The sequence below is a fragment of the Enhydra lutris genome, unplaced genomic scaffold, assembly GCF_002288905.1.
Source record: "Enhydra lutris kenyoni isolate GAN:26980312 unplaced genomic scaffold, ASM228890v2 scaffoldscaffold45, whole genome shotgun sequence".
NCBI lineage: Eukaryota > Metazoa > Chordata > Mammalia > Carnivora > Mustelidae > Enhydra > Enhydra lutris.
In genome coordinates this window covers 14,176,056-14,199,038 of record NW_019154129.1, presented here as the reverse complement: position 1 = coordinate 14,199,038, position 22,983 = coordinate 14,176,056, and the positions used below count along the sequence as shown (strand labels likewise).

Sequence of the window (22,983 nt, the reverse complement as noted above, 5' to 3'; positions counted from 1 at the left end):
TCGTGCCCCTGGGGCCCTGTCCTCCCTTCCCCATTCGGAGGCCTCCGTGCAGGGCTCCGGCTCGCCCTCCCCGTGTGCTGGCTTGACTCCTCTCCTTCGCCTTCCTCACTGGGCTTCCTGGGTCAGGCGCGTCCGTCTCGGGTCTGTCCCTGGCCAGTGGGCGCTCCTATGGGTCTGAAAAGGCAGACCTTCGGCCAGAGAGAGAGTAGGAAGGCCCCCGGGCTCTCGGCCACCCAGTGGGTCGCCCAAGCCTCACTGACATGCAGGCTGTTGCCCAAGCCTCGGCCTTCAGCTTTCAGGTCCCAGGACCCTGGAGCGGCTCCGAGGCACCCCGGAAGGCTTCTCCAGAACTGACCTGCATCTGGCGGTGGTTCCCGTGCTGACAGCGCTCATCTCGTACCACAACTACTTGGACAAAACCAGACAGGTACGAGGCGGGAGAGGGACAGCGGGGCTGCTCCGTGGGGTGTTGGCCTCAGCGGGACGGGCCTGACGTGCCGCCCGGGTCGGGGGTGGGGCAGGGAACACCTGTGGGGGTGGGGCTGGCTCCGGGAAGCACAAGTCCCCCGTGGGGCCCTGAGCCGCGCGCTGCCCTGGTCTCCCGTGGGGCGCGGGGGTGCTTTGTTCACGCGGGAAGCTGCCCGGAGTTCAGTGGGCCTGGTGGCCTTGTTGTGTTAGGCAGAACCTCCCCTGTCATAAGGCCAACCAGTTGGTGGGGGGGTTCCCATAACCAAAGGGGTCATGGGCCTAGGGAGTCCTGTCTCCAGGGTGGGCTGAGGCGCCAGGGGGCCTGGCCGGTGTTGGTGGCTGGGAAGTATCAGGAAGCCCCTGACCAGAGAAGCCCACTGTCCAGTCTCATCAGGACAGCTCGGCTCCTGGTGCCGCACTGGTTTGGGGCTCAGGGACCTGGGACGAGGTAGTAACCTTCCTGAGTCTTGGTCTCGTCCCCTGTAGAACATCCTAGAGTTGGCAAGGGGAGAGCAGCGTGCGGGCAGGGCTGGGGTGCGGCGGGCTGGGTCTGAGGCGCCTGCTCTGTCCCACAGCGGGAGATGGTGTACTGCCTGGAGCAAGGCCTGATCTACCGCTGTGCCAGCCAGTGCGTGGTGGCGCTGGCCATCTGCAGCGTAGAGATGCCGGACATCATCATCAAGGCGCTTCCCGTGCTGGTCGTGAAGCTCACACATATCTCGGCCACGGCCAGCATGGCCGTTCCACTTCTCGAGTTCCTGTCAAGTGAGTGTGTGGCTCTGTGCGTGTCTGTGTGCACACGGGCGTGCGTGTGTGCACGTGTGCGTGGTGGAGTAGATCCTCAGGGTCGCGGCTGTCACGTATGCCGACTTCGCTGACCTCGTCTCGTGACCTCTCTAGGGAGATGCCTGGGCGTGCTGTCTCCACAGAGCATGTGGGCTGTGCCATCCTTTCTGGTCTCAGGGCCTTCGCGCCTCCTGCCCGAGCCTTGAATGCTTTCTTTCTCGGCCTTCGAGCGGCCTATGCCACTCTAACCCTCAGTGTCGGTTTAAACGGCACAGAAGCCTGTCTTGAGGGACGTGGGTGTCTGTCCTCAGCCCGGCTCTCACAGCCTTGTGGCGCTTCCCCTCAGGGCATATACCGCAGCTTGGACGGGTTTTCCTGGGGCTCAGGGTGCCCGCTCACTGCCTCGTTCCTGGTACCCGAGTGTGTGTCTAGCCCTCAGCAGGGAAGTGACAGGAAAAGAGCAGGGCCACCAGCACATATGCAAAGGGACACGTGGGCCCTTTGCTGGATGTTTTTCTGTTCACAGCCTTCTAAGGATGCAGAAGCCGCATCTAGCTCGGGGGTCCCACGACCGTAGGCTGCTGGCGAGGTTTTGCCTTGGGGACCAGTTTACGAGCTCTTGAAATAGAGAACCAGGGGGAAAGGGACGGTTGCGTTCACGGGGCTGTGACCTTCAGTCCTTTGCAGCCCTCTGAGGTCAGGAGATAGCACAGGTTCCTGGTGACGGTGGGGTGGGTCTTTGCCTCTCCCGCCCACTTGCGCCCCCTCACCCGTGTGTCCTGCCCTCGCAGCTCTGGCCAGGCTGCCTCACCTCTACAGGAACTTCGCGGCAGAGCAGTACGCGAGCGTCTTCGCCATCTCCCTGCCTTACACCAATCCCTCCAAGTGAGTGCCGGCCCGTGCCTCCTGCCGTGGCCTGGGCCAGCCGAGAGCCGTGCCGGTCCTTCACCTCGGACGGGCCTGTGGCATTAGGGCCTCGCTTTCATGCTCGGCCCCGGCCCCGGCCCCGGCCCCATCGGCTTTGGGGCCCCAGCAGAGCCGCAGTCCTTCTCTTTCTCCTTACAGGTTTAATCAGTACATCGTGTGCCTGGCTCATCACGTCATAGCCATGTGGTTCATTAGATGCCGCCTGCCCTTCCGGAAGGATTTTGTTCCCTTTATCACTAAGGTAGGCCAGCGGAGCCCAAACCCGTTGTCGAGGTGGGACCTGCTTCGCCGTTGGCTGTCCGGCGGCCAGAGCAGGGAGACGGACAGGGAGTGAGAGGTGGGCGTCATTGGGGGGCTGTGCTTGCCGCCCACAGCCTGCCAGGACCCAGCGCCCTGCAGGTGTGGAGCCCAGGCTCCTGGAGGGAAGAAACACAGGGTTCAGTCCCCAGTGGCTGATGGCTCAGGTCTGCTCCACTCTGCTAGGGCCTGCGCTCCAACGTCCTCCTGTCCTTTGACGACACCCCCGAGAAGGACAGCTTCAGAGCGCGAAGCACCAGCCTCAACGAGAGGCCCAAGAGGTGCGGGCCTGCGGTGGGAATGGGGCACAGCGGGGCGGGTTTGCAAGCGTGACCTGTGACCGATGGCGCACACAGGGTCTGGGCTGGCCTGCCGCCCTGTGGCCAGCCAGAGGCCCTGAGAAGTGGCTGGGGGGTGTCCCTGTGCAGACCGTGCTGGGTGCCAGGGGGTCCTGGCGTAGAGCCTGAAAAGGCCCTTTACACGCTCACATAGCTGGAGGAGCTGCTGTCCCCACCCAGCCGGCCCCCGCGGCCCATGGTATTGCAGAGCCTGTGTGCTGGGCTGTGGCCAGGCCTGGCTTGCCTGAGACCCGAGGGCAGACACACAGAGCTGGGAATTGGGGTGCTAGCTTGACTCCACTGGATGGGCTGAGGGTTCCGTGAGGACTGCAGTGGCTCTGGAGAAGCCAGATCCCGGGCCTGGCTAGGGAGGAGCTCCGGGCCCAGTGGCTAGCCCAGCCTCGGGCCGAGGCTGCCTGTCCTCCTGAGCTTGCTCTCCACCCTTGCTGACCAGGGGCCACGCCCCTCTGGACCATCACAGCTGCTTTGCCAGGTCCGAGAGAGCTGTGCTAGGCCTCATGTCTTGTTTGCATCTCATACGAGCCGCAACTCCTCTTTCTGTGCCCGCCTTCCCACCTAAGCTTTGCAGTTCTCCTTTGGTGGAGATACGGCATTTTCCAGAATGACCAGGTCAGTGCGACCTACAGTCCAAAGCTGGCTTCTCCAGCTCCCAGTAGCTGAGCGCCAGGGGCCCCGAGCTGAGAACCAGCCCTTTGAGCGGTGACCTCCAGGGCCTCAGGGCGTCCTGGCCCCTGAGCGGGGTGGGCGGGGCTCCTGGTCAGCACAGCCTGGAACCTGCCGCGCATCGCGCTCCATACGTGTTCAATTTGTGCTAATGTTCTTCGTTTTGGTTCCGTGCGTGAAACCTGACTTTTTCTTAGTCATGTGTATGAGATGTATTTTCATGCTTTTTTGTTTTCTGTTTCTTCCCCCTGCCAACTGGCCTCTGGCATGGTTTTTTGTTCATCTCACCCGCGGGCTCTCCATCCTGACCCTGTGGCCTGTGACCTTTCCTCCTCATCCCTCCAATGGCTTGTTCTCCCCTTCCGGGAGCTGGGCTCTCTGGGGCTCGGGCCCTCCTTCCTGTCCTGGTAGTTTGAGGATAGCCAGAACCCCCAAACAAGGCTTGACTAACTCTCCACCCGTGAAAGAACGCAAGGAGAGCTCTGCCACAGAGGCCTTCCGGTGCCGCAGCATCAGTGTGTCAGAGCATGTGGTCCGCAGGTAGTGGTGCGGCGGGCGGGGGGCTGCGGCCGGCGGGGGGCTGCGGCGGGCGGGGCGCCCGGGTGGCGGTGCATGGGGCTGCTTGCATGAGCTCGTTGCCTGCCCACGCCCTCCCTGGCCGAGCCGGAAGAAAGCCCCGGGGGTGGGTGGGCAGCCTTCGGTCTGGGGGAGCTGGGAGGGGCGGGTGGAAAGGTTGCATTCTGTCCCCGCGCCCTGGCGGAGCCCGGGTGGGCTACACAGCGTGCTCAGAGGCTTGGCTCAGAGCCTGGAGCTGGGCCGTAGCTCTGAGAGAGCCCGGTGGCCGCTGCCCACGGGGCTGGCCCCGGAGGTAAGGGTTCTTCGCGGAATCGAGTGGCGCCCGTGCAGGCTGGGTGGGAAACACGTTTAGGGTTCGGCTTTCCTACGCTTGCAAGTGGTGGACTGTAGCCTTGAGCTTTCTTCTCGCGGAGGATTGCTTCCTGTCGTAGCCAGAAGGGAGCGCGGGGCTGTGTACGGAGCAGTGGGCGTGCGGGCGCGGCCGTGGTCACTTCTCCCTGCCTGGGTGTGTGAGTGCAGGCGCGGGCTCTGGGGGTCACTGCTTCGCGCCGACCAGGCCAGGCTGCACTGAGCTGGGCGGGGGGCTGTCTCCTCCCCAGGAAGCCCCTCAGGCCTGGGAGTCCGAAGCTCGGAGACCCACCTTCTCAGCTCTGCCTGGCGTGGGCTCTGGCCTCAGGCTGGCCTCTGCCCAGCGGGCTCTGACTTGGGGCCCAGGAGCAGGGGCGGTCGGTTCTCTCCTCGTGAACTCTAGCACAAGCCCAGCTTGGCAAAGGGGCTGTGAAATTCCGTATTAGAATTAAACCTGCACGAGCCTCTTCTCCTGGTCGCTGGGTGCGCGCGGAGCCCCGGGGGGCCGAGTTGAGGGGGACAAGCCGCACACAAAGCCCAGACCCTCCCTGTCATCGGGAGGAGGCCCTGTGGGCAGAATGCAATCTCGGTGTGTCTGTGGTCTTCGTGTCTCTGCATGACTAAACTGTCCGCCACCACGCCGTCCCCTAACTCTCCTGTGCTTCGGTGAGGGGACGTCGGTCTCGTCTGTACCCTGTCTCCTGAGCCTCTGCTCCGACGAGTGGGCCTGGGTCTCTCCCGTGAGGCCCTGCTCCTCCTCTCTCTGGGTCGATGTGTCCGTGCGGTCTGCCACGGGGTGGCTCGACTGGGTGTGCGCCCCGGCGGTGGGGGGGGGTTGTGGGGTGGCCCTCCCAGCACTTGCATGCCTCGAGCTTTGGCCCCAGGTGGGAGAGGAGTCGCCCTGCCCAGCCCCTGACCTTGCCGGGGCCCCTCCCTCCAGCAGGATCCAGACGTCCCTCACCAGCGCCAGTCTGGGGTCTGCGGACGAGAATTCAATGGCCCAGGCTGATGACAACTTGAAAAATCTCCATCTGGAGCTCACGGAGACGTGTCTGGACATGATGGCCAGATACGTGTTCTCCAACTTCACAGCGGTTCCCAAGAGGTGCGGGCTGGGCGCCGGGGCGGGGCGGGAGGCTAGTGCCTGGCTCTGCTTCTGTGACCGCACTGGGCAGCGGTGGCCGCAGGCCAGGCTGCGGGGCTCCTTCGTGCAGGCGCGCCCGGGCCAGGCCTCCTGTGCGTGGTAGCCCCTCCTCTGACGCCCCCCGCGCCGCAGTCCGCACACCTTTGAAACCAAGACGCCTGTTGCGAGAGCCCCTGGCAGCTGAGGTGTCGCTGATGCTGTTGTCCTCTCAGGTCCCCTGTGGGAGAGTTCCTCCTGGCTGGTGGCAGGACCAAAACCTGGCTGGTGGGAAACAAGCTTGTCACCGTGACAACGAGCGTGGGGACCGGGACCCGGTCGCTGCTGGGCCTGGACTCAGGAGAGCTGCCGGGAGGCCCAGAGTTGAGGTGCCGGCGCTTTCTGTCCCCTGCCCGGCGGTCCTTGGCGGTGGCTGTCCTGGGTCCAGGCACCTTGGTTACGCTCTGCACGGATCCTTCTGTTCTCAGCACTGACCCTGGTGCGCACGTGAGACAGACCAAGGAGGCGCCGGCCAAGCTGGAGTCCCAGGCTGGGCAGCAGGTGTGCCGCGGGGCCCGGGACCGGGTCCGCTCCATGTCCGGTGAGCCTCGTGGGTCCGCGCGCTCGCAAGGACTCTCCGGAACGTGGGGGACAAGGTGGTGGACCTCAGGCTTGTCTCAGTGCTTGAACAGCTGCAGTGTTGTTTCTGTGAGCCCTTGCCACGGCTGTGTAGCAAGGGGCATGCCTTCCTACAACCGGCCTGGGGCCCCCTCGTGGCCGCGGGTCTGTCCCTTGTGGCCGGTGTTTGCTGTGAGCCCTTGGCTGCTCTGGTCCTCAGCTTAGCTCGCCCTTGGAGTTTCTCTTGCTACAGCAGGAATGAGCTGTGGTCCAGCTGTGGGGGCCCCTCCTACTGCCCCGGGTCTACTGAGGCTGACACCCTATGAGGGCTGAGCTACCCCTGGTCGCCGGGCCCTGGGGAGAGCAGCGGGTTCTGGGCTGGTGGCTGTGCGGTAGGCAGGTGGCGGTCACCAGCACTCTTGCCCTTCTCTTCCTCAGGGGGCCATGGCCTTCGTGTGGGTGCCCTGGACACTCCAGCATCCCACTTCACAGGTGGCCCCACTTCCTCGGGTGCACAGATGGCACCGGCCAGCAAACCCGAGAGGGCGTCAGCAGGCACCCAGTTCCCAGCACAGGAGAAGACGAGCCTGGCGGCCTACGTGCCCCTCCTGACCCAGGGCTGGGCAGAGATCCTGGTCCGGAGGCCCACAGGTACGGAGGGGCCTGCGCTCAGCGCACTGGGGCCGCTGCCACCACACAGTGAGCATGGAACCACCCCCTGCCAGGGCTCCAGGTACCCGGGAGTGAGTGGCAGGCACGTGGGGCCGAGGGAGCCCCTGCTCTGGGACTTCTGAGCTTAGTGCCCAGAGGGGAGTGGCGAAGAGGCGATCTGGGCACCCGAGCAGGAGGGCCTCCCTCACAGAGCGCTGCGGCCGGGGGGGCGTCAGCCGCAGACACGGGCCTGGTACACCCGGAGCCTGGAGTCCCAGGTCACGGCGGCAGGGCTGTTCGCTCCTGTGAGTTTGTGTCGCGTCTCCTCTTCTTGGGAGAGCCCTGGGGATTTAGGGGCCGTCCGCGTGGCTCTGTTTTATCTTAATGAGCTGCTTTCTGAGCTGCTGGAGGCTGGGAGTGTTGGACAGATGAATTTTACGGGACACGATTGAGCCCATAATGGGTATTGCAAGAATTTAGGCCAAGGCCCGGGGCCTGAGATCTGTTTTGGGCACAGCGTGGTGGGCAGTGACAGGAGGGGGCTGGATGGCAGGCCCTGAGGAGCCTCAAGTGCGGGCACAAGGGCCGTGCGCGGGTCCTGGCTCCCGTGGGGGAACAGGCAGGGAGTAGGTGGGAGACCAGAGGCTCAGGCAGGGCAAGAGGCGGTGGGTCAGGACTGGAGGACAGTCAGTGTGGAAGGTTGACCACAGGGGTGGTTCCTGGGCCTTAGTGGGAGAGGGACAGAGCCCAGAAGGCCCCCCACCCAGGCTTCTCTGTGCGAGGTCTGGGGCTTTGAGATGCCTCCGCAGAGCCCGGCCTGGGCACGGAAGCTGCCCTGGGGTGGAGAGTGGTGTGCACTGAGGACCGTCCTGCTTGCGTGTGCGGCGGGTGACCAGTGCGCGGGTGCTGCCCGCCCCCCAGGGAACACCAGCTGGCTGATGAGCCTGGAAAACCCTCTGAGCCCCTTCTCCTCGGACATCAACAACATGCCGCTGCAGGAGCTGTCCAATGCGCTCATGGCCGCCGAGCGCTTCAAGGAACGTCGGGACACGGCCTTGTACAAGTCGCTGTCCGTGCCGGCCGCGGGCTCCGCCAAGCCCCCCCCGCCCCCGCGATCCAACACGGGTGAGTGCCGCCATCCCGGTGGGGGTGCGCCTGGCCAGCTCCCCGAGCTCTCCTTGCTGCCACCCCCGCCTGCAGACGTGGTGCGGCCCTGCAGACCCCGTGCCCGGCACCGTCCTCGGCGTGCCCCGGGGCCCAGCAGGGCAGCTGCACGTGTGCTGGGGTCTGGGATTGGATGCGCCGAGCCCAGCCCGAGCCTGCCTGTGTGTGCTCGTGCCCTCGCCCGGAGGGGCCAGTGCGCTCCCTCTGGCCTTGCCCGTGGCCACAGGTGGCACTTGGAGGCCCGGGAGCTGCGCTGGTGAGGAGGAGGGCCGCCCCCCGCGCTGCGGACGCCCCCCACAGCCGCACAGAGAGCCGGGGGAGCCCGCGTGGGCCGTGAGCCGCCCGCGGCCGGCCGGATGCCGCTGGCCCTCCGCTCTCTCCCTCCAGGCTCGGGCTCTGTGCGGGACTAGCGCTGCCTTTCCTCTCTGCTCGACTGTGCGTAGTCTGTCCTTCTGCTGACTGGCCGCTCGCGGTCTCCTTGCAGTGGCCTCTCTCTCCTCGCTGTGCCAGTCCAGTTGCCGAGCACAGCTGCACAGGGGCGTTTCCTGGGCAGGTATTCCCCCGTCTCTCTAAGGAAGGCGCTGTTTGCCGCACAGCGTCCCTCTGCCTCGTCCTCGCTGCCCCCGCCGTCCCTCGTGCGGCCATCCCTCCGCGACTCTGCCGACGTCGCTCCTCGCCCCCCGCCCCGTCCCCTTCAGAGCAGGGCCCCGACTCGCATGGGGACGTCTGTGCAGGATGCCTGTGCTTGGCCGGTGGGCCCCTCTGCCCTGTGCCCTGCCGGACGGGCCCTCGCGGCTCCTTCTTCAGGCCTTGGGAGGTGATGTCACGTGAGCAGCTGAGTTGCAGACGGTCTTCGGGGCCCGCCTGGCCCTGGGGCTCAGCCGGGCTGACTGTGCCCTGGCCTCTGGTGGTCTGATTGGCTTGGACCCGCAAACTGGGCTGTGTGTGTCTTTCGTTGGGGGCTGGCCCATCACCTCCGGGCCCTGGCGGGGGCAGGGGCTTGACCCACATGGCCCTCTGGCCCACCTGAGCCCCGTGTGTGCGCGAGAGCCGGTTTAGAAAGCGCAGTGTGCAGACGGGCCCTGGCGGGGGGCTGACGGACTGCACGTGCACGAGCGCTGTGCTGCCGCGGGCTGTGCTAACCCTCCATGGCTTGTCACCCCCACCCCCGCCTTGACACTGGCACAGGAAATGGTGCTTTGGGGCATCCTGGCATCGGCACTCCCGACTCCCGAGTTTGGCTTGGGCTCCGAAGGCGCGTCTCTGCTTTCCGGGTTGGGCTCCCCGTCTGTGCGCACTCAGGGCTTCCTCCTGCGTCCGGCTTCGCCTCGGGTCCAGGCAGGGAGGAAGCCCGGCGTCCTGTTGTTGGGAGCCGGCCCTGGCGCACCGTTCCTCCTGAGCTCAGGCCTCGTCTGAGGCGGGGCTCCTCCCTGGCGGGGGTCAGTGCTGCCCTTGCCCGTCCACCTTGCTGGAGCAGCAGGGGCAGGTTCTTGGGGTCCTGGGATGCAGATCCCAGGGGCCGTATGCCCCCCTCGTCCCCAGCCTGGGAGCCTTTGTTGGAGATGCCCGATGTCGGCCGCACCGCACCCATCAGAGTGCTCTCCTGCAGCTGACTTGGGGTGCGGGCAGCTTAGAGCCATAGGCGAGGCAGGCCTTGAGTGAAGCTCTGGCGGGGCCCCCCGTGCTCTCTCTGGGAGAGGCTCGTACCTCAGGCACGTGAGCTCCGGGGGCCGGGCCAGCACCTAGTAGCCCCGTCTGTGTCCTCCCAGACTCGGCAGTGGTTCCGGAGGAGGGGAGTCTGAGCGAGTCTCGTTTGCCCACGGAACCCACGGAGTTGGAGGACTTTGAGGCAACACTAGGCACAGACCGGCGTGGCGGCCGCGCTGAGGCTTACAGCAGGGTGAGTCCCTTGGGGCGCTGGAGCTGCCGGGGGGGCCCGGGGGGTGGGAGGGGGGCGCTCGGGGGGGGGGGTGGGGCCTCGCTCCGGGCTCAGCGGCACACGGACTTGTTCAGAACTTTGGCGAGTCTTTTGCACGTAGTTTTCTCATCTGAGAAATGGCGAGCCGCCCTGCCACGTTTGTTCCGCGTGGACCATGGGTTTTCCAGTAGGCCCTGCAGGGTGGCAGCTGCTCGTCTTTAGTGTCCTTTGGTTTGGAGAGTGCCGGGCTCTGCTGCTCACCAGCGGGTGCCGTCCTGGGGGAGAGGGTGGGACCGGCCGCTTGCTGTTGAGGGGCTCTGTGGCCCTGACTGGGGACTGGGGGGGCTTCATCGTCTCCACGTGAACCCCGGGTGGGTGTGCTGGTAGCTCCTGACGGAGGTCCTGTGGCTCCTTCCCGCAGTCATCCTCAAGCTCTAGCCAAGAGGAGAGGTTCCCCGCGGAGGAGGCCGCTGCCGGAGGGATCCCCATCGAGCGGGCCGTCTCTTCCGAGGGCGCCCGGCCTTCTGCGGAGCTCCCCTTCCAGCCCTCCCAGCCCCTCAGCAAGTCCAGCTCCTCGCCCGAGCTGCAGACCCTACAGGACATCCTCGGGGGCCCTGGGGACAAGACTGATGTTGGCCGGCTGAGCCCTGAGGCCAAGGCCCGGTCCCAGTCCGGGATCCTGGACGGGACAGGTGCCTCCTGGTCAGCTCCAGGTGAAGAGAGCCAGGTCCAGGGCCCCGCGCAGCCCGAGGGTCCCTTGCCTTCCAGCTGCCCCCGCTCCCCCAGTGGCCTGCGGCCCAGAGGCTACACCATCTCTGATTCGGCCCCGTCACGCAGAGGCAAGAGGGTAGAGAGGGATGCCTTCAAGAGCAGAACTGGGGCCTCCAATACTGAGAAGGTGCCCGGCATCAATCCCAGGTGAGCCTTGCCCTCCCGGGCTGGAGCTGCTGCACAGTCTCCGGGACGATGTGGGGCCCGAGGGACCCCGCCACAGGCTGGGCTGCAGGTCCACGTGGCCTCGGCCCTGTGGCTGGTTGGAGCCACAAGAGAGGCTCAGGCCTGCTGCTTTGTGCGGTGGTGGACGGTACCGGCTGTGACCCTGACCCGGCCTTCCCTGTCTCTCGCCCTGCAGCTTTGTGTTCCTGCAGCTCTACCATTCCCCGTTCTTTGGTGACGAATCCAACAAGCCCATCCTTCTCCCCAGTGAGGTGGGTGGGCGCGCCTTATCTCCCCAACGGGGCCCCCTCGAGCCCGAGTGGGGGGCGCCTGGGGCTGCCCTGGCTCTCGGCAGTGGAGCCCATGGTCCCAGCCTGCCACGGGTACAGCCTCAGCTCCCTGGGGCGCCCTGGGGTGATCTACCCGGGTGTGGAGAGCCCTGCCCGCGTCAGCATGCAGCTGGGGCTGCGGGGCTGGTGGCAGGGGACGGCCTCCGCCCAAGGCTCAGGCAGGGTTCTGTGGCTACAGTCCTTCGAGCGGTCAGTGCAGCTTCTTGACCAGATTCCGTCCTACGACACGCACAAGATCGCCGTCCTTTATGTGGGAGAAGGCCAGGTGAGGCTCCTGGGTGCCAGGGTGCAGCTGTGTGGCCTTCCCGCCTGGGGTGGGGGTTAGGGCCTGGATCCTTGTCTGTCACAGAGCTCGGTCACTGCACGAGCAGCCACGTGGCCCATGCTCACAGAACCCTGGGCCAGATACTGCTCCGGTGCCGGGGACACGGCGGGAGTAACAGGTGAGCGTGGGAGCTCGCGGTGCCCAGGGGAGTGCCAAGCACTCCACGGCGGAGAAGGTGGCACGTGCGAGCAGGGCAGTGGTCGTGTCAGCCATCCAGGTGTGGGAAAGAGAGGAAGGGAGCGTCTGGTGTGGGAACGGCAGGTGCTGGTGGCTGGTGCCATGTCCCCTGTGCAGGGAACAGGAGGTCGGGCAGGGAAGTCAAGGGGAGGGCTCACGTGGGCCACTGGCGTGGACAGCCTCGTGGGCTGTTAGGAAGCTGCACTTTCCTTTCCAGGGAGGTGGGCAGATGTGAATGCTTCTGAGCAGAGGGTCTGAGGGGACTCGACCTAAGTGTCCACAGTGTCCCTCTGACTGCCGTGTGGGAGAGCTGGTGGAAGGCGGGTGCTGGTGGGCCTGCGAGGGGCAGGTCTGTGGACTGGGGCTGGGATTCCGAGTGCCAGGGTTCTGGCTGTGTTCAGAAGGTCCCATGGAACCAAGGACCAAACACACATGCAGGAGGGGGAGGCCGGGACACAGGGGTGCCACCATGCTCCTCTCTGCCCACAGAGCAACAGTGAGCTCGCCATCTTGTCCAACGAGCACGGCTCGTACAGGTACACGGAGTTCCTCACTGGCCTGGGCAAACTCATCGAGCTCAAGGACTGTCAGCCAGACAAGGTGTACCTGGGTGGCCTGGACGTGTGTGGGGAGGACGGCCAGTTCACCTACTGCTGGCATGACGACATCATGCAAGGTAGGCGCCCTCCTCGCCCCATCGCCCGTTGCTGCTGTTGGCCGTCGAGGGCCTCGGCAGGGTGGGGGTGGGGAGCCGTGGCAGGGGCACGTGGGCCTGCCTTCAGGCATCTGGGCGTGGAGGCGGCAAGGGGGCTGGCAGCTCTGCTTCTAGAAGCTCTGCGCTCGGGCAGAGGGGTGCAGTGCCGCCGGCCGGGCAGGCCCCGAGGGCCTCTGGGGAAGCCAAGAAGTGCCTCTGGAGAGAGGCGCGGGGGGCCTGCCCGCTCAGCTCCGCCGGTCTGCCCGCAGCGGTCTTCCACATTGCCACTCTGATGCCCACCAAAGATGTGGACAAGCACCGCTGTGACAAGAAGCGCCACCTGGGCAACGACTTCGTGTCCATCATCTACAATGACTCGGGCGAGGACTTCAAGCTGGGTACCATCAGAGTGAGTGGGGGCGGGCCCGGGCACACGCCTCTGCGGGGACAGCCCAGTGGGGTCCTGTTGTTCTAAGAGGGGAGGCGGCTGAGCCCCGAGGTCCGCTGGGAAGGAGGGGTGTGTGCGGCGGCAAGCGGGGCACAGGCTGGCTCAGGTAGCGAGCCTCCTGCCCGCCGGAGCTGAGTGAGGACGTGGCAGACAGTGGTCCTCGGGGCTGGTGACCTCTGCTGTCGTCCGGGCAGGGCCAGTTCAACTTTGTCCACGTGATCATCACACCCCTGGACTACGAATGCAATCTGGTGTCCCTGCAGTGCAGGAAAGGTGAGCCCTGGGGTGCGGGGCCGGGGGGCATTTGGGGCCCTGAGCCCTGGTCTGAGCTCCATTTCTCCCCAGACATGGAGGGTCTCGTGGACACCAGCGTGGCCAAGATCGTGTCTGACCGCAACCTGCCTTTTGTGGCCCGTCAGATGGCTCTGCACGCAAACGTGAGCTGAGGGGACGGCCCAGGGGGCAGGTGGGATGGGCCCACAGGTGCCCCCCCCAAGAGGGCTCACCACTCCCCGCACCCCACCCCAGATGGCCTCACAGGTGCATCACAGCCGCTCCAACCCCACCGACATCTACCCTTCTAAGTGGATTGCCAGGCTCCGCCACATCAAGCGGCTCCGCCACCGGGTATGCGGACCCCAGGCCCCCTGCGGCCACCGGGTGGTGGTGGTGGTTGGGGGGTAGACCCCCTGCGGGGGAGTTTGCTGCTGACGCTCCCATCTCCTGCAGATCCAAGAGGAAGCCCAGTACTCCAGCCCCAGCCTGCCCCTGCTGCAGACGCACACCCCGGGCCACGGCAAAGCCCCTGCTCCAGCGCCCGCGGAGCCCGTGCCGGCGTACGAGACAGGCCAGCGGAAGCGCCTCATCTCCGCGGTGGACGACTTCACGGAGTTCGTGTGAGGCCGCGCGTGGGGGGTGTGCACGCGAAATAAAGCCGAGGCGCCCGCCGGCGGCCCACACGCAGATGCAGTCAGCCTGCTGGTTTATTTGACTTTGTCGGGTGCGGCCGGGACCAAGGGTGTAGCTCCGGCCATGCCCCCAGCCTGGGTCCAGGGCCACTGGGGCCACCCACACCACCACACACGTGCTCTTGCGCACACGGCCACTGGCTCACCTTCCCCGCCCCGGGAGCCAGCCCCCAGGGAGGGCTCCTTCCACCGGAGCGCCCTGTCCTTGCCTCCTCCTGCTCCTCCCCAAGACCCGGCACCAGCAGGTCTGGGCCCTGCCTTCTTGCCAGCCTTAGGCACAGAACAAGGCCCCTGGGGAGGGAGAGAACTGCCTAGAAAGGGACTGGGCCTTTCTCACAAGCCTCCCCTCCACAGCTGGACCTGGCCTCCGGTCAGGCATCTGGGGAGGGAAGCCCGCGGCCCCTTAATGTGGGCGACAGTGGGCACCGGGCTGCTTCGGCCAGCGGGTCCCTTGGCCTTAGTGAAAAATAGAGCGACATACAAAAATATACACATTTTCACCCCATATAAATTACCGACGATAGACACACAGTTGGCAGCGGACGGGGAGGGCACTCGGCAGGGGCCAGGAGAGGTAATAACTTAGTGGGGACGGCCGCGGGAGGTGCAGGTTCCCTCCCCGAAGCCTGGATCCTTAGCAAAGGGGAGATGTCTGCCCAGGAGGTGGGGCCGGGCACAGCCCGCTGTACCTGAGGACTCCCGTAATAAATTAGCATCTCAGAGGCTGGGTACTCGGCCCAATACTGCTGTGTCCTCCCACGGGGAGCCGGGGAGGGGACCCTGGGTCCTGGCTGCCCACACGGCCTCTTTAAAGTGCTGAGACCCCCGGGGAGGAGACAGCGCTGCCTCCTCCCTGGGGGACCTTCGTGCCGCTCTTCTGCCAGGCCCGAGACCTCGAAGGCGGCACAAGTCAATACTGAGCGGTGTCTGCTCCAGCTCTGTTCCAGAAGCCGGAGTGAAGCCACAGGCCTGCCGCAGCTAGGGCACGGTGTGAGCCCAGGGCCCCGGGGTCAAGTGCTGCTGGGGTGGACCTTGTTCTTGGCCCACAGGGAAGCCCTCCTGGGGCCAGTAGCCAGGCCCATGCCTCTACTGGCCCGGGCCAGACGGCTGGGCAGGGCCGGCCGCGGGTCTGAGGAGACGCAGCGCGGAGGAGAGGCTGGGGGCCCGGTGCTCCCGCGGCCCCGCAGGTGCTGTAGCCTCTGCTCCAGCCGGTAGACGTCCTCTGTGGCCTGGTTGAGTCGGTCGAACTGGGTAAGGAGGGCCTCGAAGACGGCCTGGAGGCGTGAGGGCTCGGGCTCGCCCCGTGGCCCCAGCCGGCCCAGGCCCCCACTCAGCGTGTCCAGCTGGCTGGAGGAGGTGGAGGGCCGGGAGGTGTCAGAGCCCCCGCTGTGGGGGGGTGCGTCCGGGGAAGCCTTGGAGCCCCTGGAGGAGCGGGAAGGCAGCGGCTCCATCCCCTCGAAGCGGACTTTATGGCGGAACTGGGGGCGGCACAGGGGCTCGGTCAGTCCGGCTGCACCCTGGGCTCACCTGGGCCCAGGGTGCGTCCCTCTCCCCCCCGCTGGGCCGTACCCACCTCCTTAACCTTGCTGAAGCCCATCCAGAGGCGCAGCCTGCGCAGGAAGAGCTCCACCATCTCGTAGTCCTGCGGCTCCCAGGCCGGCCGGTAGAGCTCCCCACGAAGAGCCTGGTACCGCCACCTCAGAAGAACTGCCCCCAGCCTCAGGGCCCCCCACAGCCGCAGGGCCCAGAGCCCCGTGCACAGCAGCGGGGAGAGGCGCCAGGATTCAGTAGGGCACAGGGCAGGACCCCCAGACCCAGGGCACAGCACCAGAAGGGCCCCCGCCGCGCTGCGAATGGAATCCACGCAGGAGGAGACCAGCTGCAGGGGGAGGAGCGGCGAGTGAGGGGAGGGTCCCCGGCAACGCCACTCTCCCCCGCCGGCCTCACCGTCACCTACCAGAACGGCCAGCTGGGTGTAGGCCGCCGCGAGCGCCACCAGGCCTAAGGCTGCGCCCGCGAGCTCAGGCAGGGCGCGGCACAGCGTCTTGCCGAAAACCGACCACTGGCGCACGAAGCGCAGCTGCTGCGCGGCCTGCGGGTGAGGGGCACCGACGGATCAAGGGGGCACCGACGGATCAAGGGGGCATCGCCGGCCCAGCCCCGCCAGCGCCTGCACGCCCGCCGCCGGCCCCGGCCTCACCTTGACCAGGAGCAGGAAGAGCAGCGAGGCGGCCAGACCGCGAGCCGCGGCGCTCAGCTGCGCCACCTGCTCGAAGCTGGTGAAGCGGCGCGGGCGGCGGCGCAGGAAGCGGGTCCACTGGCGGTCCGCGGCACCCAGCTGTGCCAGGCGCACGAGCGCTGCGGCCGCCGTCAGGGCCACCAGCAGCCACCGCGCCCAGGCCCCGGGCTGCACCGCGCGGGCACGCCCTACGCGGTGCCACAGGCGCGCCTCGGCCACGGAGAAGTACAGCGCGAACAGCAGCAGGCTCACCTGCGGGGGCGGAGCCGAGACTGGCTGGGGCGGGGCTGAGGGGCGGGGCCGGAGCGGGGGCGGGGCAAGGAAGGGGCTGGGCGGGGCGGGGCCGGGCGGGGCCGGGGCCAGCACCTACCGAGGTGAGCAGCGGCAGGGAGAGGCCGGCGCTCAGGCGCTGTAGCGGGAAGGGCCGCACGCTGAGGGCGGTCACCGCGTGCCCGGCCGCAGGGAACTCGAGGCGCAGCGTGACGGCGGCGTGCAGCCCCACGGCCGGGCTGTAGCGCGTGAGCTCCACGAACACAGCACGGCTCCTGTGCGGCGGGAAGGGGGCGGGGTGAGAAGACCAGGAGACCTGGAGCCTTCCGGGAGGAAGGGCTCCTGGGGCGGGTGACGCATGGGCCGGGGAGGAGGTGGAGGTCGCAGGGACAGCGAGAGTCAGCAACGGATGGGGAGCCGCAAAGGTGGCGGTGGGAGGAGGGCCTGTGGGAGCCGGGGTGCCGGGGCGGGGTGCCGCAGGCTGGGGGTTACGAGGGTGGGGAGTGGCGGGAGCTCAGCCAGCCCTACCTGTTGTCGATCCAGTTGTGCAGCTGCAGGAAGCCCAGTTGCGCGCGGCTCTCTTCCAGGCTCAGCCCCAGCTCCTGCACGTAGCCCCCGCTGTCGTACACAGCGCAGTAGCCCCAGGACCAGACCCTGCTGTCGAGGGTCAGTGTCAGGGCCAGCCCTGCCCCCACCCCCACAGGAGCCCCGGGAGCGCCCTCTGCGCTCACCCCAGCAGGTCTGGCGCAGAGTAGGCCCACGTCTCCGAGCCGTTGCGGGCAGCGCTGCCCCAGCCAACCCCGTAGTCGCTGGTGCTGAACGAGCCAGAGGCTGTGAAGCACTTGGGCACCCCCGAGTCGGGAGGGTCCGGGCAGAGAGCTGCCAGGAACGAGCACCATGAGACCAGGAGCTCAGCGCGGACCGGCTGCCTGGGCTGGGCCCGACGGGAGCACCGCACACCCTCCCTGAGCCCACAAGGCAGAGGCTTTGGTCTGCCAGATGAAGAGCAGCGGGGAGCAGGTGAAGAAGGGCTCAGCCAGGTCGCCGGAAGCCGCTCACCTTCGCGCAGCCGCACCTGCCGCAGCCGCGGGGGCCCCAGCTCGGGGCTGGACTGGTTCCCGTGGACGTAGGGGAGCAGCACATGCGACATCCATGGCCAGAACTCCTCAGACCTGCCCACAGAGAGAGAGCCCCACGCTCCACCCTGCAGCTCCCTGCACCCACGGGGCAGGCAGGTCAGAGGCCCCCAGTGCGTGGCTCCTGCTGCCCCGGCCCAGACAGCAGCAGGCCGCCAGGGCCCCCCGGTGGGACAAGCGGAAGACGCGGAGTCCGTCCTGGCCTCCTGGTACTTGGAGCAGGTAAGTGTTGTGGGGCTATCAGTGTCATGGGGAACAACCTGAATTGTGCCAGGACACTTGCCATGTCCCCCAGGGACTGGGCTGGACCAAGGCCAGGCTTGAAGATGGGACCTGGTTGGCATCAGCGGCTCCCTGGCCAGGCTGACCCATCTGTGGGTGCACTTGGGGGTGTCCGTACCGGGTGATGGCCAGGAAGGCCCGGCTGCCCAGCTCCTGTTTGATGGCACTCTGCAAACGGTACGCGTGGCTGTGGCATGAGGCATCCCCGTGGTTGGCCAGCAGAGTCACCAGCAGGAAGAGCATGTACACCAGGAGGCTCTGGGGGCAAGGATGGCCCTGAGGTCAGCTGAGCCCACTCGGCCCCACTGTGACAGAGCTGGCCAGCAAACTGAGGGGCCTGGTGCCACGAAGGCAGCACAGACAGTGGCCAGGGCCCCGCCCGCGGTGGGGGGCAGACATGGTCTCGCCAGAGGCAGAGACCACCCCAAGGCCCCTCAACACCAGGCAGGAGGAGGCAGTGGAGCTGGGCCAGAGAAGAGGCTGAGGGTCCCAAGGGCCTTCCATGGGAAGCCAAGGGAAAGGGGGAGGTTTTCAACAACAGGAGAACGTATGGGAAGACACGTGCTGGCCCAGCTACGGGGGAGCAGGGCAGGTGCCGACCCCGGGCCCGAGCTTACCCTCAGCATCCCGTGCAGCTTCTTGACCTTCCGGGCTTCCTCCTTCGCCAGGAAGAGCGCGAAGCCATGGGGGGGCCTCACGCGGGGCACACGCTCACTCACGGGAGTCACCGCGGGGCACTCCACCAGGGTGTCCCCCTCATCCGGATGGAGCCGCCTGACCACCAGCGAGAAGTACAGGGCTTCCAGCAGGACCTGCGTCGGGGGTGGGGGGCATCAGAGGGGCCCGCTGGTGCCGGACGCTGGCCGCTGGGCCCCCCACACACCACTTACCTTGATAGGCTCCCAGCCAAGGAAGGAGGCCAGGAAGCTAGAGCTGCTGGACAGGAGCCACAGCACACCCACACCAGGGGGGAAGCTGGCGCCCACCCAGCCCGAGACCCCCACGGCCACAGCCATGAAGAGCAGGCTGAGCCCGTGGGCCAGGGGTGCACACCAGGCTGGCAGCAGCCGCCTCTGCAGACCGTCCGCCAGCCCTACGGGAGCAGACAGACCGGTGAGAGGCAGCCCACGGGCAGGGATGGCGGCGGGGGGGGGGGGGCAGCTCGGGGACCCAGAACACACCTGTGTGGGAGAGCTTTGCCGACTGGGGCTGCTCCCAAGTCAGACCTGGGCTGGGCAGCCCCCTCTCTCCCAGCCTGTGCAGCACCAGCGGCTCTGTCCTCTCCCCGGGGGCGCCGGACCTGAAGCACAGGAGTGGGGGCGCTTGCACTCACCTGTCGAGGCAGCAGGCGGCTCCAGCTCCTGAGTCTCTATGGGGGTGGGCAGCCGCCCCCCACGGGCAGTGGAGTCGGAAGGCGCTGCCCCACATCTGGGAGGGTGGGGTGCCAGGCTCGGAACCCCGCCAGCTACTCCGAGGAGGGGCCCCGACACCTGCCGGGCTACTCAGGCTGCAAACCCGCGTCAGCCTGTCTCCCGGCTCCCCCCCTCCTCCTGCTTCCTCCACCAGGAGCCGCAGTCCTCACCCGGTGGGACAAGCAGAAGACGCGGCCCGTGCTCACTGCACCGCCACGGCGGAGTCCAGCCCCATCCCCAAGCCCTGTCCCTGGCCTGCTCTTCCCACCAGCACCCCGACTTGGCCTGAAACCTGACAGCAAGCACTCCACCGCCCCCACCTTTGCCCTCCACCTCCCGCGCTCTGATGCAGCTCTGCGAGCTAAGACAAGTGATTTTCGGCAACAGTGCACAGCGCTCTGCAGAACTGCGCGCCCCTCGCGGCGCCCGGCGGACCTGGCTGGCTCCAGAGCTGCCCCAGCAGGGAAGAGGGGAGCAACGGGAAGCAGGAGGGTGACAGGTGCCTCCGGAGGGCAAGTGTGCACACCCGCCGTGGCTTCCGCAGAGCTGAGCCCTGACGGGATGCGAGACACGACTGTGCGCCCCCTGCTGCCAGCAGCCCCCTGCCCCGAGCCGCGCTCAGTGCGTCTGGCTTCGGGAGGCTTCTACCGTACGGAAGGCGCTACCGATTGTGCAGGTGGGACGTCACCACCAGGACAGTAAGCCAATGCCAGTGACCCGATTCCTCCTGGAAACGGACTTTTCTGATTACAGAACTAGGGTGAGCTATTTGCAGGTAATACGAGTGAGCAGGGGTCTATGTTCCCGTCTCGCGGGGACCAGCATAGCTCCTGCTATCACCAGTCCTTGCTCTGGACGTGCGTGTCCGACACGCAGATGTGGCGCCCCTTGGGACAGGGTCATAGAGCAGGAGGGGCGTCAACGACGCACAGCCTCACCCGAAAGTCTACAGTGCAGGAGAGCAAAGACCGCCGTTTGAGGACAGCAGTCACGGACCCCCCACCTGCTGATGCGCACACGCTAGTGGGCCGGGGGAGGGGGGTGAGCACGGGGCCAGGGCAGGCAGGCGGGGCTTCGGGCTGGAGGTGCCGGCCCGCTCCACTTAGAACTACCGCCCCAGGATTTCCCCATGTTAGAGACCTTTTGAATCGACTGGCAATTTCTTCATAAAAATGCAATCATGTCACAGTTATCTGTTTTTGTAAAAGGATTCGAGACACTTTCCCCTTTTCTCTGTGTTCTGGGACAGTTTACAACTCAGTCATTTTTGGTTGCTTTAAAATTGAGGAGACTTCAAAGAAACAGGAACATAGGTATTACCAGAGAAATAAAAGCATACAGTAATTTTACATGAGTCATCCAGAAACCAAGAAAGTCTGTTAAAAATATAAACTCCCAATAGCTTTCACAAAAACAAACAAAACAACAAAAAGACTGTTTAGGAAACCAGCAGGGCCTGCCCCTGCAGCTGGGCCACCCCTGAGGTCCCTCCCACAGGGAAAGGCGCAGAGCTCACAAATCGCCCAGCCCCAAAGGGCTTCTTGGCCTGGGCTCCCCCGTCCCCTAACCCCCAGGAGCCAGGTACTCACAGGCCAGCGAGCAGATCCCTTTCAACCTGAGTGTCCTGGGTCGGGGCCAGACTGCTGGCCCCTTCAGCGAGGATCTGCCGAATCAGGTCCTCGTCTAGAGGGAGGAGCAGAACACGTCAGGGAGGGTGTGGGCCCCTCTGACCCCCAGCTCGGAGCCTCGTTGGGGAGAGTATGGGGTTGCCACCCCTCCTGACCCGTGCTCACCTGAGGCCGAGAAGTACTTGGCAGGTGAGGAGGGGCTGACCAGGGACAGACCGTCCTCCTCTGAGCCCAGCATGCGGCCCACGTGGCCCCGGGCCAGCCGCTGCAGGGTGCTGCCCACGATGGAGGGGTCACTCAGCAAGTCTGGCCAATGCAACGTGCCCTCGCTGGACGGCCAGCACGTCAGGCTGCAGGTGACAGAGGCCAAACAAGGGGGCCCAGGGGACTCGTGTGCACACACTCCTGAGTCCCATCACACACACACACACGAGGCTTCTCAGCAACACGGCTGAGACAGCGTGTGGCCACACCTAGGGCCCGCGAACACCCAGCAAGGACACGCGACACGCCCATGGAGCCCACACACCTGCCACGAGGCGTGCACAGGGCGTGGCGGGCCTGCACCAAGGCTCACGTCTTCTCTGTGGACCCCTACCTTTTAGAGTCATCTGAGAAGTCACTTTTCATTTGTCCCGCAAAGGCCTATTGAGAAGTGCAGAGAACTCAGACCTGGGCCGCCCAGAGGTGGCAGCACCCCCCGCCCCCGCCCGGCCCAGGCAGGGCCCCTGGGACCACACTCGCCTCCACGCGCAGCCCGGGGAGGCTGAGCAAGGAGCTGTCCAGCACGGACGGGTCCAGGTAGCTGTCGATGTCAAGGACTGGCTGCCCTGCGGGGGTGGGGCTCTCGCCCCCGGCCACCTACCGGAAGAGGCAGGCCGTCAGCGGGACGCAGCTCTGCCTCCTGAGCAGGGCTAGACTGGGGCTGTGCCAGAGAATGTTCTAGAATGAATGATGCATGCGTTCTGCGTCTGCACTACCCACCGTGGTAGCCGCGAGCCCCCTGCCGCTACAGAGCCCGTGAACGTGGCTGGTCCCACGTGGCCCCGGGCTGCTGCCGGTCACCGCACCAGACTCCCAGCCTCCATCCCTGGCTGTGGCCACGGCTGCTCGCCCGGTACCTCCCTTGTCTTGTGAGGCGCCCGTGTGGCTCTGGCCGCGGGGGACGGGATGGGTCAGTTCACGAGGGCTGTGCGGCAGGGGAGCCATCAGAGCAACCGGCTGGCCTTGTCTGCACGGGAGGTCTCGTCGCTGCCCCAGCCCCTCGCCAGACAGGTGCCCCAGTCTCCCACTTCCTCTGAGTCAGTCTGGGGCCTCGTCCTTTTGGGAATTTGTCCATCTCCCCTTGGTCACGGGACACCCCCCCACCGCATCCCATCAGCTTCGCGGCCTCGGCTCCGTTTGTGAGCCCGGCTCCCGCCGCGCTTCTGTCCTCGGGCCGCCTCGCTGACCTCGCTGACCTTCCCTGCCGACGAGCCCACGCGCCCCCGGGAGCTCCACAGTTCTCAGCCCACCTTGCTCCGGGACATCCGGAAGAGGAAGAGGATGACCAAGTAGACAGGGTAGACGACCACACTGGACACCAGACCCACGGCCACTGTGTCAGCGCTCAGCGGGATCCGAGTGGACACGGGCCCGGCACTGCGGGCAGGAGAGAAGGGAGACCGCGGCTGGGACACGCTGGAAGGGGCGCAGGGGTCAGGCAGGAGGGGTCACCCGGGCTCCCACGGCACAGCACCCACCTGTGGGCAGCGTCTCCCACGACCCCGTACCACACAGCATTGGCACCCAGGAAGAGGCAGACGAGGAGGACGCAGCAGGTGGCCCGCTGGACGCGCGTGAAGCGGCTGCGCGGCGGCCGGTCCCAGACGGACAGCCAGATGTGCTTGTCGAAGAAGCCGCGCTGCAGCTCCGCCACCAGCAGGCGCTGGGACCGCCGCAGGGCCGCCTCACCTGGGGACAGGGCGGGCGGGTTTCAGCGGGCTGGAGGCTCGGGGCCACCCCTCCAGCCACAGGGACAGGGATGGGCCCTTACTTGCTGCCAGCACCTCCTTCTCCACGAGGCCACCGTTGGCCTCAGTCTCCACCGACAGCCACTCGTTGACCAGGAAGAAGGTGCTGCGCGCCGTCTGCAGGTCCCGGACGATGACGTGCTGCAGGAACCAGGCGGGGCTGAGCCCTGCGGGGGGGGGGGGGGGGGGGGGGGGGGGGGGGGGGGGGGGG

At 66.5% G+C, this 22,983-nt stretch overlaps 2 protein-coding genes across 7 annotated transcripts in view; one reads left to right on the top strand and one right to left on the bottom strand.

Annotated features, from left to right (window-relative positions):
• Nucleotides 1-13,740, top strand: part of LOC111156259 (TSC complex subunit 2) — a 31,806-nt gene extending 18,066 nt beyond the window's left edge. Inside the window, exons 21-42 of one of the 4 annotated variants that reach the window (XM_022517027.1) lie at nucleotides 293-427; nucleotides 1,044-1,233; nucleotides 2,046-2,139; nucleotides 2,320-2,422; nucleotides 2,665-2,759; nucleotides 3,912-4,040; nucleotides 5,365-5,529; nucleotides 5,781-5,933; nucleotides 6,033-6,145; nucleotides 6,601-6,813; nucleotides 7,735-7,938; nucleotides 8,462-8,530; nucleotides 9,747-9,877; nucleotides 10,317-10,813; nucleotides 11,028-11,103; nucleotides 11,360-11,446; nucleotides 12,173-12,359; nucleotides 12,647-12,786; nucleotides 13,020-13,098; nucleotides 13,171-13,262; nucleotides 13,354-13,452; nucleotides 13,555-13,740. In XM_022517027.1, coding sequence (XP_022372735.1) covers nucleotides 293-427; nucleotides 1,044-1,233; nucleotides 2,046-2,139; nucleotides 2,320-2,422; nucleotides 2,665-2,759; nucleotides 3,912-4,040; nucleotides 5,365-5,529; nucleotides 5,781-5,933; nucleotides 6,033-6,145; nucleotides 6,601-6,813; nucleotides 7,735-7,938; nucleotides 8,462-8,530; nucleotides 9,747-9,877; nucleotides 10,317-10,813; nucleotides 11,028-11,103; nucleotides 11,360-11,446; nucleotides 12,173-12,359; nucleotides 12,647-12,786; nucleotides 13,020-13,098; nucleotides 13,171-13,262; nucleotides 13,354-13,452; nucleotides 13,555-13,725 — 3,222 coding nt within the window. In that variant the 3' untranslated portion in view covers nucleotides 13,726-13,740. Of the gene's footprint in view, nucleotides 1-292; nucleotides 428-1,043; nucleotides 1,234-2,045; nucleotides 2,140-2,319; nucleotides 2,423-2,664; nucleotides 2,760-3,911; nucleotides 4,041-5,364; nucleotides 5,530-5,780; nucleotides 5,934-6,032; nucleotides 6,146-6,600; nucleotides 6,814-7,734; nucleotides 7,939-8,461; nucleotides 8,531-9,746; nucleotides 9,878-10,316; nucleotides 10,814-11,027; nucleotides 11,104-11,359; nucleotides 11,447-11,530; nucleotides 12,108-12,172; nucleotides 12,360-12,646; nucleotides 12,787-13,019; nucleotides 13,099-13,170; nucleotides 13,263-13,353; nucleotides 13,453-13,554 lie in introns of those variants that run through there. The other 3 variants (XM_022517029.1, XM_022517028.1, XM_022517030.1) reach the window with 3 other exon arrangements.
• A 50-nt stretch (nucleotides 13,741-13,790) lies between these two features.
• Nucleotides 13,791-22,983, bottom strand: part of LOC111156258 (polycystin 1, transient receptor potential channel interacting) — a 40,815-nt gene continuing 31,622 nt past the window's right edge. For 2 of the 3 annotated variants that reach the window (XM_022517025.1, XM_022517024.1), the window contains exons 28-46: nucleotides 22,796-22,939; nucleotides 22,503-22,713; nucleotides 22,275-22,401; nucleotides 21,505-21,621; nucleotides 21,359-21,405; nucleotides 20,926-21,110; nucleotides 20,722-20,815; nucleotides 18,902-19,020; nucleotides 18,611-18,813; nucleotides 18,338-18,532; nucleotides 17,839-17,978; nucleotides 17,362-17,474; nucleotides 17,034-17,181; nucleotides 16,831-16,956; nucleotides 16,403-16,577; nucleotides 15,994-16,284; nucleotides 15,751-15,885; nucleotides 15,367-15,672; nucleotides 13,791-15,271 (exon numbers count right to left, since the gene is read on the bottom strand). In XM_022517025.1, coding sequence (XP_022372733.1) covers nucleotides 14,804-15,271; nucleotides 15,367-15,672; nucleotides 15,751-15,885; nucleotides 15,994-16,284; nucleotides 16,403-16,577; nucleotides 16,831-16,956; nucleotides 17,034-17,181; nucleotides 17,362-17,474; nucleotides 17,839-17,978; nucleotides 18,338-18,532; nucleotides 18,611-18,813; nucleotides 18,902-19,020; nucleotides 20,722-20,815; nucleotides 20,926-21,110; nucleotides 21,359-21,405; nucleotides 21,505-21,621; nucleotides 22,275-22,401; nucleotides 22,503-22,713; nucleotides 22,796-22,939 — 3,344 coding nt within the window. In that variant the 3' untranslated portion in view covers nucleotides 13,791-14,803. Of the gene's footprint in view, nucleotides 15,272-15,366; nucleotides 15,673-15,750; nucleotides 15,886-15,993; nucleotides 16,285-16,402; nucleotides 16,578-16,830; nucleotides 16,957-17,033; nucleotides 17,182-17,361; nucleotides 17,475-17,838; nucleotides 17,979-18,337; nucleotides 18,533-18,610; nucleotides 18,814-18,901; nucleotides 19,021-20,721; nucleotides 20,816-20,925; nucleotides 21,111-21,358; nucleotides 21,406-21,498; nucleotides 21,622-22,274; nucleotides 22,402-22,502; nucleotides 22,714-22,795; nucleotides 22,940-22,983 lie in introns of all 3 variants that reach the window. The other variant, XM_022517026.1, reaches the window with a different exon arrangement.